Source organism: Mustela lutreola, chromosome 1 (genome assembly GCF_030435805.1).
Source record: "Mustela lutreola isolate mMusLut2 chromosome 1, mMusLut2.pri, whole genome shotgun sequence".
NCBI lineage: Eukaryota > Metazoa > Chordata > Mammalia > Carnivora > Mustelidae > Mustela > Mustela lutreola.
The window spans coordinates 89,624,458-89,647,295 of record NC_081290.1 but is presented as its reverse complement, the minus strand read 5'-3'; the positions used below and the strand labels follow the sequence as shown (position 1 = coordinate 89,647,295).

At 40.9% G+C, this 22,838-nt stretch overlaps 1 protein-coding gene across 1 annotated transcript in view; it reads right to left on the bottom strand.

The window, feature by feature from the left end:
• Positions 1-22,430, bottom strand: part of PRDM5 (PR/SET domain 5) — a 224,758-nt gene extending 202,328 nt beyond the window's left edge. The window contains exon 1 of the mRNA XM_059169390.1: positions 21,916-22,430. Coding sequence (XP_059025373.1) covers positions 21,916-22,008 — 93 coding nt within the window. The 5' untranslated portion in view covers positions 22,009-22,430. The remainder of the gene's footprint in view (positions 1-21,915) is intronic.
• Positions 22,431-22,838: the final 408 nt, after the last annotated feature.

Here is a 22,838-nt window from a genome sequence, read left to right as displayed (position 1 = left end):
CATTAGGGACGGACTGGGAGGCAAGCTAGAAAGGCAGGACCACTCAAGCTTTTCCACTGCAACCAAATATTGCTGTATCACAATGTTGCTAGGAATCTACAAGTATTTTGGAGACACTGACAACTCAAACATGTACACGAAATCACTACTTTTCTAAGTCGGTAATGAATTCCAAGTTGTCAAAACTCTGCAGATCAAAGTATGACCACAAGACAAATTCAACCTGTAGACAGCAAAATGGTCAAGGTAAACTCACATCTCAGATCTGCCCAGTTCCCAGCCTGCAATGGTGCTTCTTTGCTGTTTCTAAACAAGGCAGTTAATGGATCTACCCAATAGGCCGCCCACTGGACTAGACAATAACTTTTAATAAACAAAAGTGTATGATTATACATGAGCCATTTTCTCTCATTTTGTTTAATATTGGTAAGAAGCTGAAAGCAAGATTTACTGCAAAGCTCTCTTTCAGAACAGTGGGAAAAGCACTCGCTGAGGCTTCTAGAGATCTGGACCCTGATTCCTGCTCTGCACAGCTAATCAGCTGTGACACATCAGGATGTCAGGAACTTCTAAGCTTCGGTTTCCTCACCTATAAAAGGTAGGGATTTAGAGTACCTGATTTTTAAGATTCCTTCTAACTCTTAAATACTATTAGAAAGAGCTTCCCCAGTCCCAAATAAAACAATCTGAGAATCAAAGAGAACAAAACAGTAATTGATTGAAACACATCAACACATTAATCTATACCTAACTTCCAGATTTCAAGAAATACAGAAGAGAGAGAAATACATTAAATAAAGTCCTGGGAAAACAATCAGATAAATCCAGATTGAGATACTCTACAATTAGCCTGATCTCCTCAGAAAGCCACTATTATTAAAAAGGGGAAGAGGAAAAGGGAGACAGTTAAGAGATCTGATGGCCAAAACCAAATGTAATCGGTGGTCCCTGATTTGATCTTGGTTCAAAAACCAAACAGCTATAAAAACATTTTGGAGGCAACTGAAGTAATTTGAATATGGGCTGGAATGAGAAGACGTTAGGAAATTACTGTTATTTTTGTTGGATGTTAAAATGATATTATGGCTATTTAGGAGAATGTCCTCATACAGAAATATTGAGGGAAAAAATTATCGTAATGTCTGTAATTTACTTTGAACTGGCTCAGCGAATAAAAAAATATACCTATAAATGAAATAAATTATATTAAACTGAATCAATTGCAGTTGAATGATTCATATGTGAAATAACGGTAATTTTTCACAGAAGAAGTCTAGGGTCCCACTTGGAACATAATTATATTTCAATGTTAAACTACTATGCATGTGTTACTCTTGCAGTACAATTAGCCCTTCAGCAAAGTGTGTTTCTAAAAAGTTCAGTATGAAAAATATCCAATCTTTTTTCTCTACTATGACTATCGGGGCAGAGACAAATCGCTTCACTATATCCTTAGTATGGGAATGCTGACCTTGTTGAAGGTACTAATGTATACAGGTAGAAAAACTACATTTACCCGCTTCCACTTAAATAGGGAAGAGAGCTAACAACATGCAAGCAGAAATCATTATATGAACCACCACAAAAGCTCTTAACAGGAGAGCTAAGTCAGCTGGCAAGGATACCTTAGGGCCATGGCTCCTACCTCTTTCTCCCCACCTGGAATAAAAGCACGATAGCTGAAGCTAAAGCAGCCACCTGGAGGCCAAGAGAATGCAAACAGTTCCACCCCAACATATTATGAACTGATAGCAGTAAATGCCTACATGCCAACTTCTTGTTATAGGGAGAACATAACCCCAAGGTTTAGATTACTTAAGTTGTCTCTATCACTCTCAGCTGATAGAACAAATGTCAAGGAAAAGAAATGCCCAAGACATAACAGAATCATTTTTTATGAAACGAGTCCCTTATAAAATAAAAATGAAATGGGAAATGCCAGAGAATTGTGAGGAAGGGAAGATCCTGGGTATATGGTGCCCTGCATAGAGCACCTTCCTGTTAACTCCAACCCTAAGCTACTGGCTTCTCCTGAGCAAAACAACTGCTACTAGCATGTCTGGTCAACCGAACCTAAGTGAAGTCTTGGTTCCGGCAAAGAACATGTGTGAGGCATTTTCTCCAGTAGACTAAGTAATAAGCTGGAAAACAGCAGAAGAGCCAGCACTGAATGCAGAGAAAATTTTGGAAAGCCAGAGATGGGGGAGGGGGCCACAGCCCAGTCTTCTCTAGGCTTGCAGTGCAGGAAAGTACAAGAAGACCAGACAGCCTGTCTGCCAGAGCAGGTTCATGGTCATACAGACCCCTTTGCATATAAGGAAGGACTGACACCACAGAGGGTTTTCTAACACCTGATCTTGGGCTTCAGTAAAACAACCGAGGCAGACTGCCTATACAAAGAAGCCCAGCTGCCTGAGAGAGAAAGATCAGGGAGGAGAATGAGAACCACACTCTGTAAAATAGAACTTCTTCAGGAGACAGAATACTTTAATTAAAAGGAATACCTCAAGGGGCACCTGGGTGGCTCAGTAGGTTAAAGCCTCTGCCTTCAGCTCGTCATGATCCCAGGGTCCTGGGGTCCAGACCCAAATGGGGCTCTCTGCTCAGCAGGGAGCCTGCTTCCTCCTCTCTCTCTGCCCGCCCCTCTGTCTACTTGTGATCTCTGTCAAATAAATAAATAAAATCTTAAAAAAAAAAAAAAAAGAATACCTCAAGAGAAGAAGGGAATTTAAAGAAATTCAAGTAGAGTATTCAAACACACACACACACACGCACACTTTTAAGAGTGGGAAAACAAACAAAAACAATAATTTTCCAACTAAATATTTTTAGAGAATGAGCTGAAAGAGAAATAGACTAACCTGAAAATCACTCACCCAGTCAGGAAATCCTTTACAGTCAGGTGGAGGAAGAGCTACTTGATGATATACACAGATTCAGAGAGAATATTAGCCACATGATGATGAGAAAAAGAATCACAAAAAGTCTCCAAATAAGCAAATGAACCAGAACAAAGGAAAGAAAATGACAAGGAAAAAAATATATATGAGTAGCTGGCATAGGCATACAAATAAATGACAAGAGAGTATTTAGACTATGTAGGGTTAACTAACAACTCCTGAAACAACAGGGATGTACTTTTCAAAGATATTTTATTAAGTAACACACCATTTCATGAGAACCTAAGGATTGTTTGGGAAGAACAGCAAGAAGGCAAAACCATCCCAAAAGTTGCACACCATGTGTGGTAGCAGGGGAGGGAAGAAGAAGAGGGAAGAGAGAGGGAAACAGAACATCTCTTTGAAGAAATTGTGTGTTTTTGTGGGAAAAATATCTAAGCTCTACCTATCAGACCAAAAAAAAAAAATCATCCATCTGACTGTGAAAGAGGGAAAGAGTAAGTAAATCACTAAAGAAAAAGTAGAACTAACAAAGTAATTAGAGGGGAAAAAAAGAATGAACAGTGACTTGAACAGACAGCAAAATAAGGAAAATTATAAGTTAACAATATAAAATAAGCAATGAGCATAAAGATGACAAGAATGAAATCAACTATTGCAGCCATTAACCTAAATATGAAGGAGTTAAATTCTCTTATTAAATGAGACTGTAATACTGCATTATGAAATATAATCTAGCTACACGATTATAAAATATAAAAGAAAATGATAAAAGCGAATTTAAATGAATAGAGATACAAACAAAGGCAACAGTGTCGTTTTCAGACAAGAATTAAGTTAATTGCTGAATGCAGTAAACAGAATTATATAGTAATTATTATACAGTAACAAAAAACATTATTTATGAAGAAGATATAAGAGTAAGAAAACAGAAGTATAAAAATACTAAATATGTGCAAACTTTCAGTTATAAAATAAGTCATGAAGGTAAAAAATACAGCATGGGTAATACAGTCAATAATATTGTAATAATGATGTATTGACATGAAAACACTTATTGTGGTGTGTACTGAGTAATGTACAGAGTGGCTGAATCAATCTGTTGTATACCTTAAACCAATAAAAGATTGTATGTTAATTATAGTTCAATAAAAAAATGGTTAAAATGGCCAGTTTTAAGCTATGTATATTTTATCAAAATAATTTAAAAATTAGCCAACTTTTCACCAAAAAAGATACATATCTACTATATAATACATACGTATATTATATACATATGAAGAACTAAAGTGGAAGACTTTAAAATCTCTCTTTCAAAACTGGACAGATTAAGTAATAAAAATAGTAGGTGGAGTCTTTTGGGTTTTCAACATTCAAGGGGAACATGCATCTTGATATTTACAGCACCCTTATTAACAATAGCCAAACTATGGAAAGAGCCCAAATTTCCATCAATTGATGAATAGATAAAGAAGATGTGGTATATATATGTGTATATATACATATATGTATAAACATATATACACAGCAGAATATTACTCCATCACCAAAAAGAATGAAATCTTGCCATTTTGCAACGGCATGGATGGAAGCAGAAGGCATTAGGGTAAGTGAAATAAGTCAGAGAAAGACAAACACTATATGATGTCACTTACTGTGGAATTTAAGAAGCAAAACAGATGTACATAAGGGAAGGGAAAAGAAAAGAGAGATAGAGGGAATCAAACCATAAGAGATTCTTAATTATGGAGAAAAAACTGAGGGTTAATGGGGGGAGATGGGCAGGAGAGAGCCTAAATGGGTGATGGCTGTTACAGAGGGCACTTGTGTAGAGCACTGGGTATTATATATAAGTGATGAATTATCAAGTTCTACACCTGAAACCAATTTTACCACATGTTCACTAACTAGAATTTAAGTAAGAACTTGAAATAAAACAAAATAAAATAAAAATAAAAGTAAGACTATTTTTTAAATACCATTAATTTTAGAGCACCTGGGTGACAAAGGTGGGTAAACCTCCAGCTCTTGGTTTCAGCTCAGGTCATGATCTCAGGGTGGTGGGATCGAGCACCATGTGTATCTCAATGCTCAGTGCATAGCCTGCTTAAGATTCTCTCTCCCTCTCCCTCTTATTTATTTAAAAATAAATCTTAAAAAAAAAAAAAAGCCAGTCATTTGAAAACTATTTTAAGTTAAATATCCCCCAAGAATTTAAAAAGAGTATCATTCCTAAACTATAATACAAAAGGCCAATAAATGATAAAAGACATCAAACCACATATTAAGAAAGTTTTTTTTAATCACAGACACATCATATTTAAACTTCTAAAATACAAAGAAAACTAGAAAAATCTTGAAAGTGAGGGAAAAAAAAGACATTATGTACAAAGTAAGACTTAGAGCAGAATTCTAATCAAACACTATGTAAGCCAAAAACAAACACACAAACAAAAACAAATAAGCAACATCTATAATGTAACGGGGAAAAAAATTAACTGTCAACCTTGGGAACATAGGAAAATACTTTTTCAGACAACTGAAAACTCAGAAAATTAATTGCCAACAAACTGTGATATTAGAAATGTTCAAAGAATATGGCTCAGGCATAAAGAATATGATACCAGACAGAAACTTATTTCAAAACAAAATAGTTAAGAGCTCCAGAAATGTTAGAATTTATATATAGATAAGTAAGGAAAACAATTCCTCTTATTTTTTAATTGCTCTGAAAGTCAACTGATGACAGAAACCTTAAAATCCATTTGCCTTCATCTGAGTTCCTGATCCGCCCCCTTCAAGTCTGCTCCACCCACAATCTAGATCAGTCTCAGCTGCTGACAGACAATCCAACCCTTCCAACTTCTCAAGTTAAAATCCTTAAAGATGGCGGGGAAGTAGGAGGAGGCACCGGTTCAACCTGTACCCTAAAGTGAGATGATTACCTACCAAAGAACTCCGATCACCCATGAAATCAGCCTGAGATCAGAATTATACACTTCTGGATCTGTATGTGGGCAGAAGACACCCGTAGGCAAGTAAAGTGGAGTGGGAACATCGGACTGATATCAGAAGATAAACAAAAGGAGGAGGGAGCCACCTGAGGCGACCAATTGGAAAGTAATACCCCAATACAAGAATGCCCTGCGTCTGGGGACCAGCATTAACTTGGAGTCTGGTTGAAAGCACTCAAAAAGAGCAAAGGATTTGGCGGGGGGGGGGGATTGTGGGAATCGGTTCCGGGGAGGTTAGGGACAGGGACAGGGGTTTAAGTCCCGGGACTCAGGACAGCCACCCCTGGCACTGAGCCAGAGAGAGTGCGGCTGAGGCCGGGGTGTCTGAGAGCGCCTGGGGTCCGGCTCCCTTGAGGGTATGGGAGCCTCGCCAGCCAGCAGAAACACAGCCGTTTTGCAGTCCCCACGCGAGTTCTGAACCACGCTATCAGAGTCCGAGTCACACCATGCACCCTCCCCTGAGAGAGGCACCAGCCCAGCGCTCTCGGATCCAGAAAGACCAGGCACTCCCAGCCCCGGGCCAGAGGGAAAATCACAGTGTGCGATCACTGCTTGGAACCTCTCTGGCAGTCCGGAGCTGCCCAGACAGCCACCGCTGTTGTGGTTTTGGGTACAAGCAGGAGTCCCTGTGTCCCCAGGGTCCACGACTCGGAATGTGCTCTGCCAGCAACCGAGGGGGAATTTATGTGCTCTGCAGCACCCAGAGGGCAACAGACTTCTGCTTCTCTCTGAGAGGGAGGTCAGGGTGCAGTTTGCTTTCCTCTAAACCTCCAAAAACCATCAAAAGCTGCCAAGGCAAGAGAGAAAAAAAAAAAAAAAAAACACGAACAAACAAACATAAAAACCTCCAGAGAGGGGGCACCTGGGTGGCTCAGTGGGTTAAAGCCTCTGCCTTCGGCTCAGGTCATGATCCCGGGGTCCTGGGATCGGGCCCCCACATCGGGCTCTCTTCTCATCTGGGAGCCTGCTTCCCCGTGCCCCCTCTGCCTACCTCTCTGCCTACTTGTGATCTCTGTCTGTAAAATAAATAAATAAAATCTTTAAACAACAACAAAAAAAAAACCTCCAGAGAGGGGCGCCTGGGTGGCTCACTGGGTTAAGCCCCTGCCTTCAGCTCAGGTCATGATCTCGGGGTCCTGGGATCAAGCCCCGCATCGGCCTCTTTGCTCAGCAGGGAGCCTGCTTCTCTCTCTCTCTATCTCTCTTTCTCTCTCTGCCTGCCTCTCTGCCTACTTATGATCTTCCTCTGTCAAATAAATAAATATAATTAAAAAAAAAAAAAAAACCTTCAGAGAACAAAAGCCTGAAAAACTGGTTTCCTCAGAGCCCACCCCCTTGAGGAGAGCAGGAGTACTTAACTCAGGGAACATTGCCTGAAAACCCCCGTGGCAGGCCCCTCCCCCAGAAAGCCAACCAGGAAAAAAAAAGAAGAAAAAAAAAAGAGATGACAAGAGAACCACCATCACTACTTCATAGATGCAACTTTTATTTTTAATTCCTTCCCACTATTCTGGTTCTTTTTTTTTATATATATAGATAATTTTTTAAATTTTATTTATTTATTTATTTGACAGACAGAGATCACAAGTAGGCAGAGAAGCAGGCAGAGAGAGAGAGAGAGGAAGGGAAGCAGGCTCCCCGCTGAGCAGAGAGCCCGATGCGAGACTCGATCCCAGCACCCCGAGATCATGACCTGAGCCGAAGGCAGCGGCTCAACCCACTGAGCCACCCAGGCACCCCTAGATAATTTTTTAACCTATTTACCATCACAGTGAGATGTCCAGTACATCAAATTCCATAATAACCTTTTAATCTGAATACATATACCCATGTTTTTCTTTTGTTTTTCTATTTTTTAATTTTTTTTAAATTTTAGTTCAGTTTAGTTTATTCTTTTTTATTTTTATTTTTTAATATTCATATAGAGTTAAACTTCAAGATAATCCCCTTTCCCCAATCAATGCTACCCCTATAGGAAAAGCAATTTTTAATCCTCCTTTAACTTAGGAAAGTTGAGTCCTTCAACAAAGATATCAAGATACATCCAGGAAGAATCAAAATAACCTTCCTCGCCCACAGTGAGAATTTATAACCACTCTCCCACCTTTTTCTTCCGCCAGTGTTTCTGTGTATTTGTGTTTGTCCTGATAGTATATAAATCTTATACTTAGGGTTCTTTTTGACCAGATTCTTTTTTTTTTTTTTTTTTTTGCTCATAGATATATATATATACATATATATGTATATATATATATTCCTCTTGTCATATAATTTTATCAGTCTTTTTGTTTGTATACATCATAAATCTTACTTTGGGGCCCATTTGGGCTGAGCCTTCTCTTTTATCTTTCTTTTTTTTTTTTCCTCTCTCTCTCTCTCTCTTTTTCTTTTTCTTTACTTCTTTCTTTCTTTTTTCTTTCGTTTGGGTGGGGACTCCTGTTTGCTCAGAAGCGTTCCAGGGTGCACCTTGACTGCACCACGGTCAATACACCCAGCTACATCTGTTCAGCCATCTCTCACCAAAATGATTAAGAGGAGGAATGCCAACAGAAGAAAAATACAGAGGATAGGCCTTCTGCAACAGAGCTAATGGCTATCGACATAGACAATATGTCGGAAAGGGAATGCAGGCTAACAATTATCCAAGCAATGGCTAGGTTGGAGAAAGCCATGGATGACCAAACGGAATTGTTTAGGGCAGACCTGAAAGCCACCAGGGATGATATTCACAATGCTCTCAATGAGTTCCAAACTAGTCTAAATTCTCTAAAAGCTAGGGTAACTGAGACAGAAGATAGAATTAGTGATCTGGAGAACAAACAGAGAGAAAGGATCAGGAGGAAGCCTGGAACAAACAGCTTAGAATCCACAAAAACAGAATCAGGGAAATAAATGATGCCATGAAACGTTCCAACGTCAGAATTATTGGAATCCCTGAAAGGGAGGAGAAAGAAAGAAGTCTAGAAGATATAGCAGAACAAGTTCTCCATGAAAATTTTCCCAATCTCACGAATGGAACCCGCGTTCATGTACTAGAGGCAGAACGGTCTCCCCCCAAGATTATAGATTCTCAAAAGTCCTCGAGACAGCTAATAGTAAGAATGAAGAATTACATTTGTAGACAAGCCCTTCGGAAGGCAGCTAGGACAAAGAAGCTCCTTACATACAGAGGAAAGCCCATCAGAATAATATCAGACCTGTCCACAGAAACCTGACAAGCCAGGAAGGGCTGGAGAGATATATTCAGGGCATTACATGAGAAGAACATGCAGCCAAGAATACTTTATCCAGCAAGACTGACATTCAAAATAGATGGAGAGATAGTTTCCAAGACCGGCAAGGCTTAAAAGGGTATGCTACCACCAAGCCGACACTGCAGGAAATATTAAGGGGGGGGGTCTATAAAAGAGGAAAAATCCTAAGAATATCATTGAACAGAAATATAGATACAATCTACAGAAAGAAAGACTCCAAAGGTAACACTAGGTCAATAAAAACTTATCTATCAATAATCACTCTCAATGTGAATAGCCTAAATGCGCCCATAAAACGACACAGGGTTGCAGACTGGATAAAATGACAGGACCCATCCACATGTTGTCTACATGTTGTACCTAAGGATACACCCAGACTGAAAGTGAAGGGATGGAGAGCATCTTTCATGCCAATGGGACTCAAAAGAAGGCCAGGGTAGCTATTCTAATATCAGATAAATTAGATTTTTTTTTAAAGATTTTATTTATTTATTTGACAGACAGAGATCACAAGTAGGAAGAGAGAGAGAGAGAGAGAGAGAGAGTGAGAGAAGGAAGCAGGCTCCCCGCTGAGCAGAGAGCCCGATGCGGGGCTCAATCCCAGGACTCTGGGATCATGACCTGAGCTGAAGGCAGAGGCTTAACCCACTGAGCCACCCAGGCGCCCCTCAGATAAATTAGATTTTAAACTAAAGACTGTAATCCGAGATACAGAAGGACACTACATAATCCTTAAAGGGACTATCCACCAAGATGATCTAATGATTGTAAATATGTATGCCCCCAATATGGGAGCAGCCAATTATATAAGAAAACTATTAATCAAGACAAAGAGTCATATTGATATGAATACATTAATAGTAGGAGATCTTAACATGCCTCTCTCAGTAATAGACAGATCATCCAAGCAGAAAATCAATAAAGAAACAAGAGAATTGAATGACACATTGGACCATATGGGCCTCATAGATATATACAGAACATTCCACCCTAAAACAACAAAATACTCATTCTTCTCAAGCACACATGGAACCTTCTCCAGAACAGACCACATACTGGGTCAAAAATCAGGACTCAACCCATACCAAAAGACTGAGATTATTCCCTGAATATTCTCAGATCACAATGCTTTGAAACTGGAGCTCAATCACAAGGAAAAGTTCAGAAGGAATTCAAACACCTGGAAACTAAAGATCACTTTGCTTAAGAATGCTTGGATCAACCAGGAGATCAAAGAAGAACTTAAACAATTCAGGGAAACCAAAGAGAATGAAGTCACTTTAGTCCAAAGTGGATACAGCAAAGGCGGTCCTAAGGGGGGAATACATAGTCATCCAAGCCTCCCTCAAAAAAATTGAAAAAGCCAGAATACACCAGCTGTCTCTACACCTTAAAGAACTGGAGAATCAACAACAAATTAAACCAACTCCACACATAAGAGAAATAATCAAGATTAGAGCAGAGATCAATGAGATAGAAACTAGAGATACAGTAGAACGTATCAATGAAACTAGAAGCCGGTTTTTTGAAAGAATAAGATTGATAAATGATTGGCCACACTAATCCAAAAGAAAAGAGAGAAAGCTCAAATTAATAAAATTATGAATGAAAAGGGAGAGATCACATCTAACACGAAGGAAGTAGAAACAATCACCAGAAGTTAGTATCAACAGTTATATGAAAATAAGTTAAGCAATATAGAAGAAATGGATGCATTCCTGGAAAACTATAAACTCCCAAAATTGAACAAGGAAGAAACTGACAACCTCAATAACCAATATCTAGTAATGAGATTGAAGCAGTGATCCAAAACCTCCCAAAACACAAGATCCCAGGACCTGAAGGATTCCCTGGGGAATTCTACCAAACTTTCAAAGAAGAAATAAGGCCCATTCTCCTGAAGCTGTTTCAAAAAATTGAAGCAGAAGGAAAACTTCCAGACTCTTTTTATGAAGCCAGCATTACCCTGATCCCCAAACCAGGGGATCACCACACCAAAAAGGAGAATTTCAGACCAATATCACCGATGAATATGAATGCTAAGATTCTCAACAAGATCCTAGCAAACAGGATCCAACAGCACATTAAAAAGATTATCCACCATGACCAGGTGGGATTCATCCCTGCGTTACAAGGATGGTTCAACATTCGCAAATCAACCATTGTGATAGAACAGATCAATAAGAGAAGAGAGAAAAACCACATGGTCCTCTCAATTGATGCAGAAAAAGCATTTGACAAAATCCAGCATCCGTTCCTGATTAAAACGCTTCAAAGTATAGGGATAGAGGGAACATTCCTGAACTTCATAAAATCTATCTATGAAAGACCCACAGCAAATATCATCCTCCATGGGAAAAAGCTCACAGCCTTTCTGTTGAGATCAGGAACACGACAAGGATGCCCACTCTCACCACTCTTGTTCAACATAGTATTAGAAGTCCTAGCAACAGCAAACAGACAACAAAGAGAAATAAAAGGTATCCAAATTGGCAATGAAGAAGTCAAACTCTCTCTCTTCACAAATGACAGGATACTTCTATGGAAAACCCAAAAGACTCCACCCCCAAACTACTAGAACTCATACAGCAATTCAGTAACATGACAGGATACAAAGTCAATGTACAAAAATCAGTGGCTTTCTTATATACTAACAATGAACATACAGAAAGGGAAATGAGAGAATCGATTCCATTTACTATAGCACCAAAAACCATAAGATACCTGGGAATAAACCTAACCAAAGAGGTAAAGGATCTGTACTCGAGGAACTACAGAACACTCATGAAAGAAATTGAAGAAGACACAAAAAGATGGAAGACCATTCAATGCTCTTGGATCAGAAGAATAAACATTGTTAAAATGTCTATATACTGCGTAGAGCAATCTACACTTTTAATGCCATTCCAATCAAAATTCCACCAGTATTTTTCAAAGAGCTGGAGCAAATAAACCTAAAATTTGTATGGAATCAAAAGAGACCCCGAGTTGCTAAGGAAATGTTGAAAAACAAAAATAAAACTGGCAGCATCACGTTACCTGATTCCAAGCTTTACTACAAAGCTGTAATCACCAAGACAGCATGGTACTGGCATAAAAACAGACACATAGACCAGTGGAACAGAGTAGAGAGCCCAGATATGCACCCTCAATGCTATGGTCAAATAATCTTCAACAAAGCAGGAAAAAATATACAGTGGAAAAAAGACAGTCTCTTCAATAAATGGTGCTGGGAAAATTGGACAGCTCTATGTAGAAGAATGAAACTCAACCATTCTCTTACACCATACACAAAAAGATAAACTCAAAATGGATAAAAGAACTCAACGTGAGACAGGAATCCATCAGAATCCTAGAGGAGAACATAGGCAGTAACCTCTTCGATATCAGCTACAGCAACTTCTTTCAAGATATGTTTCCAAAGGCAAAGGAAACAAAAGCGAAAATGAACTTTTGGGACTTCATCAAGATCAAAATCTTCTGCACAGCAAAGGAAGCAGTAAACAAAGAGGCAACCCACAGAATGGGAGAAGATATTTGCAAATGACAGTACAGACAAAAGGCTGATTTCCAGGATATATAAAGAACTTCTCAAACTCAACACACACAAAACAGATAATCATATCAAAAAATGGGCAGAAGATATGAACAGACACTTCTCCAATGAAGACATACAAATGGCTATCAGACACATGAAAAAATGTTCATCATCACTAGCCATCAGGGAGATTCAAATTAAAACCACATTGAGATACCACCTTACACCAGTTAGAATGGCCAAAATTAGCAAGACAGGAAACAACATGTTTTGGAGAAGATGCAGAGAAAGGGGAACCCTTATACACTGTTGGTGGGAATGCAAGTTGGTGTAGCCACTTTGAAGAACAGTGTGGAGATTCCTCAAGAAATTAAAAATAGAGCTTCCCTATGACCCTGCAATTGCACTACTGGGTATTTACCCCAAAGATACAGACGTAGTGAAAAGAAGGGCCATCTGTACTCCAATGTTTATAGCAGCAATGGCCACAGTCGCCAAACTGTGGAAAGAACCAAGATGCCCATCAACAGACGAATGGATAAGGAAGATGTGGTCCATATACACTATGGAGTATAATGCCTCCATCAGAAAGGATGAATACCCAACTTTTGCAGCAACATGGACAGGACTGGAAGGGATTATACTGAGTGAAATACGTCAAGGAGAGAGAGTCAAGTATCATATGGTTTCACTTATTTGCGGAGCATAACAAATAACATGGAGGACATAGGGAGATGGAGAGGAGAAGGGAGTTGAGGGAAATTGGAAGGGGAGGTGAACCATGAGAGACTATGGACTCTGAAAAACAATCTGAGGGTTTTGAAGGGGCGGGGTGTGGGAAGGGGTTGGTATTAGGGAGGGCACGTATTGCATGGAGCACAATGAATTCTGTTATGCTGAAAAGAAATAAAATAAAATTCTTAGACTCATCTTCGATCTTGCCCTTTCTGTCTCCCTCACTCATCAGCATATTCTGTCACTGCTATCTTCAAACTACCCTCCCAGAACAGGCACTATCTTGGTCTAAGCCACCATCTTCTCTCAGCCAGATCACTGCAGCAGAATCCTAGCAAGTCTTGCAGGTACACACTTGCCCTGTGGCCGGCTATTCTCAACATAGCAGTCAGAGGGACTCCTGATAAACTCAAGCCAGATCATGTCACTCCTCTGCTCAAAGGTCTGCAGGGGCTCACTGTTTTCACTCAAAGAAAAGTTGACATCGTCATGATGGCTGAAAGAAAGAAACGTGGCTTATTATACCTTCCTTCACTAATTCTCTGACCTCCCCCTAGTACGTGGTCTCTGCTCACTCCCTTCCAGCCTCATTGGCCTCACTGGCCTCCTTGTCAACAAGCAAAATCCCACCTCAAGGCCTTTGCTCTGGCTGCTGCCTAGAATGCACTTCCCCTAGAAGTCTACTTTTCTCCCATCTTCTAAGTCACTAACCAAACCTCCCTTGCTTAGTGAGGACTCACTGGACCACCTATTCATACTAACATCCCCAAACCCATATTCATGCACTCTGCCAAGTCTTCCATACCTGGCCCTACCTTTTCTTTTTTCCATAGCACTTATCACATTGTAACGTAGTATAAAATTCATCTAATATGTTCACTGTTTAGTTTCTCTTCTCAGTAGAATGCAGGCTCCACAAGAGCCATAATTTCTATTTTATCCACTACTGTACTCATAATGGCCAGTACAGACTTTGATCACAATTAACTATATAAAATACGATCTGCATAAATGGAAATTATGGCATACTGCGAGCATAAAATATATTCAGTCATTAAAAATAATAAATTACAGCCAAAGTAGATGATTTGAAGGGACTCCCATAAGATACTATTGGACAGGAAATGTTCCATGATGAAATTAGTTTACTCTTTTCTCATTTTTGTTCAAAACTCAAAAAATGTCCTCATTTTGTAAAAAACGTAATTTTTTGAAAGTGTACAAGTGGATGTGTGTCCATATTGTGTTTTATGAGCATGGACAAAGTTTATCAGTATAGGGGAAAAAAAACTTTTTTTTTTCAGTGAGAAGGATATATGGAATGATCTGAGTTCAAATTCTGATTAATGCACTTATTATTGATACAACCTTTCTCAAAATCCATTCCCTCAACTATAAAACAAGGATAATAATGGCCACTTTGCAGGCTTGTTGTAGGACTTGCATATGAACTAAGGGACGCATTCAGTGACTGTGGGGTCAGTCATTCTCCCTTCTGTCACTAGCAACTAGGCCCGTGCCTAACAACTTCAGATGCTCAATAAATATTTGTTGAAAAAATTAACAGTTGCTATTATTATCACATACAACAAAACAAAATATGAAGTTTCTGAGAAAAAAAAAAAAAACATTTTAAGTGGATTAGTTACAAAGTTTAAAATCTATAATAACACCAGGGAATACAAAGCTGCACTGAGTCACTATCCTAGAGGGTCAATGTGCAAACATAAAAAAGAGATAGCACATATGGCAGGCATCAATGGTGATGATTTTCCCACTGATTATGTTTCCAGATTAGTTATCATCAGCCACCAGGAAATCTAAGCAAACGTTCATTGGCAGAATTTTAGCCCTAGCAATAAGATCCATTGTTTCTTCACTAGATTCACCTTCCAAGCTGATCAACAAAACACTTTATTCCACAAAATCCAGTCTTTTTATATTAACATTTATGCATGGTGATTTTTCCTATGCTTTTACTTTTTTTTCTTTTCAGGGTACCTCTCTCCCATATGTTTTTCTGGTACCTCTCTCCCATATGTTTTTCTAACTCTACACAACTTGCACTTTTTTTTTTCTGCTTATTTTCTTTTCATAAATTCAGATTTGAACCTTTTTTTCAGGTATTTTTCACTTGGGATTTGACCTCACTAAATGTCTTTACTGCAAATCCCTCAAAGAGAAGCAAGGTGTTTGCCTTCATTTGGAAGAGAGGGAGTTGGCATTACAGAAGGCACAGGAGCTTGAGAGGAAGCTGTTAGCTGCAAGCCTCCGTGCAAAGCTTCTCTGGGCTCCGGTGTCATTATTTGTAAAATAAGAATGGATAAATTTAATTACTTCTGAAGCTCCTTTTCTACTAATATGAATATACTTTTTCCTCCCCCTTATACGAAAACCACTCATCCAGGTTTTATTACAAGAATGGCAATTCCAAAGATCTTCTCCAGAATCAATACTGAAAAGAGGCAGCAGAATATTCATGGATGTGGCAGATTTGCAATCAGGACCAGTATGTGGGGAAGGACCCATTCACTAGCCATCATATAATGTTCCACATAAACTAGGCAAGGAACAATTATACTTTGGAGCCCAGATTGGATAAAAATGGCTCACCAAAAATGTTTACATCCTCATCCCCAGAATCTGTATGGTACTTTACCTGATAAAAAGAGACTGTGCAGATGTAATTACATTAGGCATCTTGAGATGGGGAGATTACCCTGAATTACCTGGGTCTGCCGATCTAACCACTTGGTCCTTATAAGAGAAGCAAGAAGCGTCAGAGTCAGAGAAGGAAATATGACCACAAAACCAGAGGTCAGAATGATATGGGGTGAAGGAATGAGCACAGGAACGTGGGCAGCCTCTGGAAAACTGCAGAAGACAAGGAGGTAGACTCTAGAGCCTCCAGGAGGTATCAGCTCTGCCCACTCATTTTAGATTTATATATTCCAGAACCATAAGATAATAAACTTGTATTGCTTTAAGCCACGAAGTGTGTGATAATTTGTCACAGTAGTAACAGAAATTCATAACCCGCACTGTTAATAAATTTTGCCCTGACAAGTAGCTGTGTATAAAATCCCAGGACATCTGGACAAAGTTTGAACTAGGAACCTACGTTTGTCCATGAGAAAGGCAAAGTAGAGTGGGACACTGCCCTAGGGTTCATGGGCACAGGATGCCTCTTAGGGGCCACTTGGGCAATAAAGCACAAGGCTGAGAGGGAAGGGGGCCAGGAATAGCACTACCCCAGTGGGGCCAATTCACTACAGGTGGTGTAGAAGTAGGCCTCGGCAATGCTCTTTACTGCTTCTTCTGGAACTGGGGGACCAAAAATCTGGGAGAGACATAATTTTATTTCATTTAGACTTAGTTATTTCCTTTTCAGCTTCAGTGTTCCTGCTAGTCTTTGGTTATTTTTAAAATACAAACCCAGGGGCACCTGGGTGGCTCAGTGGGTTAAGGCCTCTACTTTCGGCTCAGGTCGTGATCCCAGGGTTGGGGGATCAAGCCCCACATCACTGGGCTCTGCTCAGCAGAGGGCCTGCTTCCCCTCCCCCCACCCCTGCCTGCCGCTCTGCCTACTTGTGATCTCTGTCAAATAAATAAATAAAATCTTTAAAAAATAAAAAATAAATAAAAAATAAAAATACAAACCCAGCTCAGCTTGGGCAAGTTAAAGAACTTCTAGACAGAAGGGAAAATAACTACACATCTAATCAGGTAAGGCTTTAAGCCTGCTAGTAAAGAATGAATTGGAAAGGAAAAAAACTTTTAAAGGTCAGCCTAAAAGACAAATGCAAATTTTCTGACAAAAAGTAATGATCCAGCAAGTATTTAATCTGCAAAATGGGGATAATAATAAACCTTCGAAGACCACTGTACAATAAAATGAGAAAACGTATACAAGTACACAGTGAACAGAAAACCCAGACTTCCTAAGGGGTGATTGTGTGCAACCCTTTCAGGATGCTGCAGTTTCCAAGACGGTACTTCAGTGGAAATGTTTCAACAACTCCTTTCGTCTGCAATACAGTCTGTCACAAGGGTTACTAGCCCTTAACACACCACTTCTGTTTTACTCCCAACAAGTCTACCTACAAACTGTTCAACTGCATCCAAATGGATTAAGAGCACAAAATCTGATCAGACTCACAGCAATCAGTATATCATGGGTCCACCTCTTAGTCTGGTGTCACCCAGGTAATACTGGAGGAGTCACAGCAACAGAAGTGTGAAGTTAAAATGCTCAGTAATACAGATATTTTAACAATAATAATTTGACTGACTCCAAGAAATTCAGCCGCTCCATAAAGCCCTCTTTGATTCTCTCTGCATTTTCTGATCACTTTACTGTAATGATGAAGTGGCAGGGGAAGGGGGGGCGGGGGGAGGGCAGGGTAGGTCTGTCCTTCTGAACTTTTGCAGAACCTCTTACCCAGAGTTTCAAGCCTCATTTGGTTGACTATCATAGCGCCAGATCGGATGGAAACTATTTCCTTCACTGTCTCCTTGACCAGACTAAAAACTACTCTGATTGAGCAATTCCATTGCCTAATATAATGTCTGGGAGAATCAATCCAGAGAAACAGGCTAAAATTATCGTAATAATCTTCATGATAATTTGTACTTTTTTACTTGTTTACTGCTTATCTCCCTGCACAAGGAGAAGACAACCATGTCTGTCTTGCTCACCTGTGTACCCTCAGAGCCTAGCACAGTGCCTGCTACATATGAATGGCTAAAGGGCTAAGTCTGAGAAGAAAAACCAGCTGCCTGCAACAGACCTAAAGGAAAGGAAGACTGGCAGTACTGTATTTCCTGCCTTAATCCTTTCCATAAAACCAGAGAATTTGAGAGCTTGAAGCTACCAGGTGGTTCACCTTTCCACATTTTGGGTTCCAAGCATGTCAACCACCACCACTCACTGATTAATCTCATTAGCCATGAGGGGAAATAAATAATGGTCATGATATAAAAAATGTAATGTCACAAGGTATTTGCTTAATTTTTTTTGTATGTATATTTAATGTATTACCTTTGAGTAATAATATTAATTTTGATCTGTATAGTACTTTATAATCTAAAATTAAAGCATTAGAACTGTGCTCATGAGGGGCACCTGGGTGGCTCAGTGGGTTAAAGCCTCTGCCTTCGGCTCAGGTCATGATCCCAGGGTCCTGGGATGGAGCCCAGCATCTGGCTCCCTGCTCAGAGGGGAGCCTGCTTCCTCCTCTCTCTCTCTCTGCCTGCCTCTCTGTCTACTTGTAATCTCTGTCAAACAAATAAATAAAATCTTTTTAAAAAAATTATTAAAAAAAAAAAAAACTGTGCTCATGAGATAACACATAGGAGACACTTAGAACAGGTCTGACACATGGCAGGCAAGTGTCCACCCTATCCTCATCATTAGCACCGCAATGTATACAACCATGAAGAAACTCAGGCGTCCTTCTACTCAAGGGCCTTCCAACAGTCTCATCCATTCTTTCTCCAAGGACAGTTCATGGCTTACACAGAAATCGCTACCAAAGGACCTTCTCCTCATCTAACCTCTAATTTTTATAATGGCAAGAAAAGGAAAGGAGATCATTTCCTTTTCACTTTATTGTCACTATGCAGACTTTCTACCAAAAAAAAAAAAAAAAAAAAAAAGAAGAAGAAGAAGAAAGAGAGAGAGAAAGAGAACACAAGAGAGGCACCAGGCCTGCAAAAAAAAAAAGGATAATGGCCAAAGAAAAACCTAGTAGGGCTGAGGTGGAGCCAGGACATTAGGTGATTCTGCTGCAGGGAATCCACTCTAGGAATCACTGCAAAAAAAGGGGGAGGACGTGGATGAAAAAAAGAATTAAGGAGTCCCGTTGTTAAGGACATCTCAAATGGACCTGATCAATATAGTGGGAGTGGAGTATCTAGAAAGATCAGTACCAGTCTGGATTAGATTCTTTGAATTTGAAATCAATAGATGATTTGCATTGCAATTATTTTTTAAAAAACAGAAATGTTATATGAGATTATGTGTTAAAGTGTGACAAAAATTTGTAATTCCAATGTGTGTGTGTGTGTGTATGTGTATATATAACATGATATTTTCCAAAATTATTTAGAATAGAAAATATGAAAACTTTAAAGTAAGGTCTTTAACTGCTGAAATACTGTCTTCTCAGCCCCCTTGATCCCAGTAGGCCTATTAAAGGTAACTTGGAAAATATTTAAGAATCAAGAAACTACATGCAAACAGGTAAGGGATGCATGTACATTTAGTTTCAGGCTGACCACTCAGGTAAAATCTATTCCTCATCTTCAGCATGGACCTTGGCCTTTGGAAGGCAAAGAAGCTAAAGCCTAACTCCAGGTCGTTCTGGCATCAATGAACCTCTCCATGATCAATAACCTTATGACTGAGTATCCTGTGATCATAACTAAATTATGTCACTACTAGTGTGTCATCTGAATTCAATGCAAATATCTACATATTCATCTTAAGTATAAGTAAGCATTCTGGATTAAAATCTCTATGTGTTCTATATGTTGAAGTTACAAGAGCCAGGAAAAGATAAGTGTCTATTTAGTACTGCAATAATAAAACAGAATAATATAGGGTGATTTTGGAAGCAGTTCATTCTATACCTAAAATAATTTTAGAACTTCCAAATAAACAAGTACATGGAAAAATTAGTTGAATTCATAAACGTATCAAAAGAAAGTACATTGGCCAGCTGTTTCTAAAAACCTTGACAGTAATATAAGACCAAAACTAGGGATTATGTAATAATTCTAATAGCTGTATAACTTTTTAATTATAACTATTAATAACAATAAACAAAATTAAGAACTGTGCTTAAGAACTGTGCTTGCTTTTTAAGTAGTACACTTAGACCTGAGACTTTCAAGAAAACCCATCTGGGAGTTTTCATATCCTGTGAGAAAAGATTTCTCTTTTGTGAGTAGCAGAATTTCAACTTCTACTTTAAAGGAATGTTGACTTTGACATTTACTTCTTTGGCAAAACACCTATTCATAGGTTTATCTCAAATTCAGATAAATTGTTTATTCTCTGTTTTCACCTTTGAGCATTCGTCCAAACTCCCATTTGAAAAGGTAAATACGGGGTTTGCTTTTTCCACTCTTAACCTAGAGTGGGTCATGCTGTCAAGGTAGTCCCGCAGCACCTGTCGATCTTCCTCCCTCTGCTCTTCAGGTGAGGGGGTGGACGGAGATTTATACCCAGAGGAAAGGCATCCTAGAGTCTCTGAGTGCATTCTGTGAACCTCTTGCTAGCATACCTCTCCTAAACAAGCCTGCTCTAGCCGCCAAACTTCCATTTTTCAAAATCCCTGTTGCCGGGAAAGGGCGGGGGAGGGCCCGAGGAGGGAGTACCCAGCAGAAATAGATCTGAAAAGAACATGAGCTTTGGAACCAGAAGCCATGGATTTGAAGCCTAACTCACTAACTCGGCAGGATATTCAACCTTGCAGTACTTCTGTTTTTTCATCTCTTACAGGAGGATTACTGTTCTCAAGGGAGTTGCAGGGGTGACATTTCTTAATGTAGGTCAAGCTCCAAGTACTGACCTTGGCCCAAAGTATCTGCTCAATAAACGGTGGCTCTCACTACCCTGAGCATTTCACCATTGCCTTCATGGTTCCAAATTTTACATATCCTGTGACACAGCTGTAACACAGGTCTCATCAACTCCAAAGGTCTGGAATTTTCCAGCAATCTCTCCTCCTAGGCCTTTGCTTTCAACATCCAACATTTCCTGGTCCTTTCCGTATGTACAGTGCAATGTGCCTGCCTTGCTCATTTGCCGCTAAATTTCTGGAAGGAGCGATCTAGCAAGAGAAAATCCTATGGCAGATAAAAAAGATTAGAGAGTCTAAGATTGTCTAGTTGGCACTTCCCAGAATCCACAAAACACATTCTGAAAGGAGGGAAAGCAGTTCTGCATGCCTGAATGAGATCCTAAGGCCTGTGCAGAACTGCGCTCCGGGCGCCGCCTCCAATCCCTACAGGGAGAGCGAGGCGCTTCTGGCCACATTTCCTCATCCTAAAGGAAGAAAAGCGGCGACGGGGCTGCGTGCGCGCCTAGGAAGACACCCGCCCACGCGGCTCCGCCAACGCAAAGACGCAGCTCCCTCCCTGAACCGAGGAAGAGGGAGGCTCCATCCGGACTCACTTCCTGCAGGGGAAAGGAAAGACATCTTGCCGCAGGGCGGCCCGCGGCAGTTCTGCCCCCGGACCAGCCGGCAGCGGAGCGCGCCCCGCAGGCACTTACGTGGCGCAGCCCGCTCGGGAGGCGCGGGCAGGCGAAGGCCGCCCCGCCAGCCCCGGCCTCCCCGCGGGACCCCCGGCCAACCCCGGCTAAGGGCGAAGCCCGCGGAGCCCCCGGCCCGGCGGAAGGGCGACCCCGGGAGGCGCACAGAGCGCGGTAGGAGCAGGGGCGCGCAGGCTGCCACCGGGTCACCCACCTTTCTCACTCTGCGGGCTGTGTAGAGCCCCATCCCGTCCTGAACCCGGGAGGACTTCAGGGAGAACCTGTCCGGCACGTACATGCCCAGCATTTTCCCCGCCGCGGCCGCCGCCGCCTTGCTCAGCACCAGCTCCCTGCGCCCGGGCGGCGACACATCGAAATTTGGGGTGCTGGGTGGAGGGGAGAGGCCGGCGGGAAAGGAGGAAATGGAGTTTTCCTCCCAGAATCCCCACCTCCCCGGCGATTCCAGGATCCCCCGCGGCTCAGCCCCTCCTAGTCCCGGGTCTGGCTCAACCCGGAGCCGCGGCGGCCGCTGCTGCCATTGCTGCCGCGGGGGCGCGGGGGGCGCGGGCCGGGGCGCTGCGGGCGCAGAGACGCCGCGCTCTGATTGGCCCGAAGTTGGCGGCTCGGACCCGCGCCGGGCGCGGTGCCGGGAGCGGAGTGACCTCGGAGCCTCAAACCTAGAGGCCGGCGAGAGGAGAGGACCCGCCTGCTCCCCGCGCTCCGCGCGGCAGCTTACGAACCCGCCCTAGTCCCGCTTGGGATTTTGGCCCACTAAACCAGCAGTATTCCTAGGCGGGGAATTTTACTCTTTTTAGATGCAAAACGAAATGGGCCATGACATAGCTGGGGGCATCCTCCAAAACAATCTTATGGAATTCCAGACTCTGAAAGTATTTTTACTGCCCCGCCACTGAAAGCCAACCCTGAGATTTCGGAACTTTGGGTGCTTCTCACATCTAAGTTCTGCGTTTTTTTGTTTTTTGTTTGTTTGTATGTTTAACAATGCTTGTTTCAGGGATTTGAATTCATAGGAATCAGTGAAAGGGGGTGTACACAGTCTGCAACTAATCCGTTTTAATTCAAAACTTGTCGCGAACAATTTATTATTTAAATCCAGCAGAAACTAGGTTTTGGATG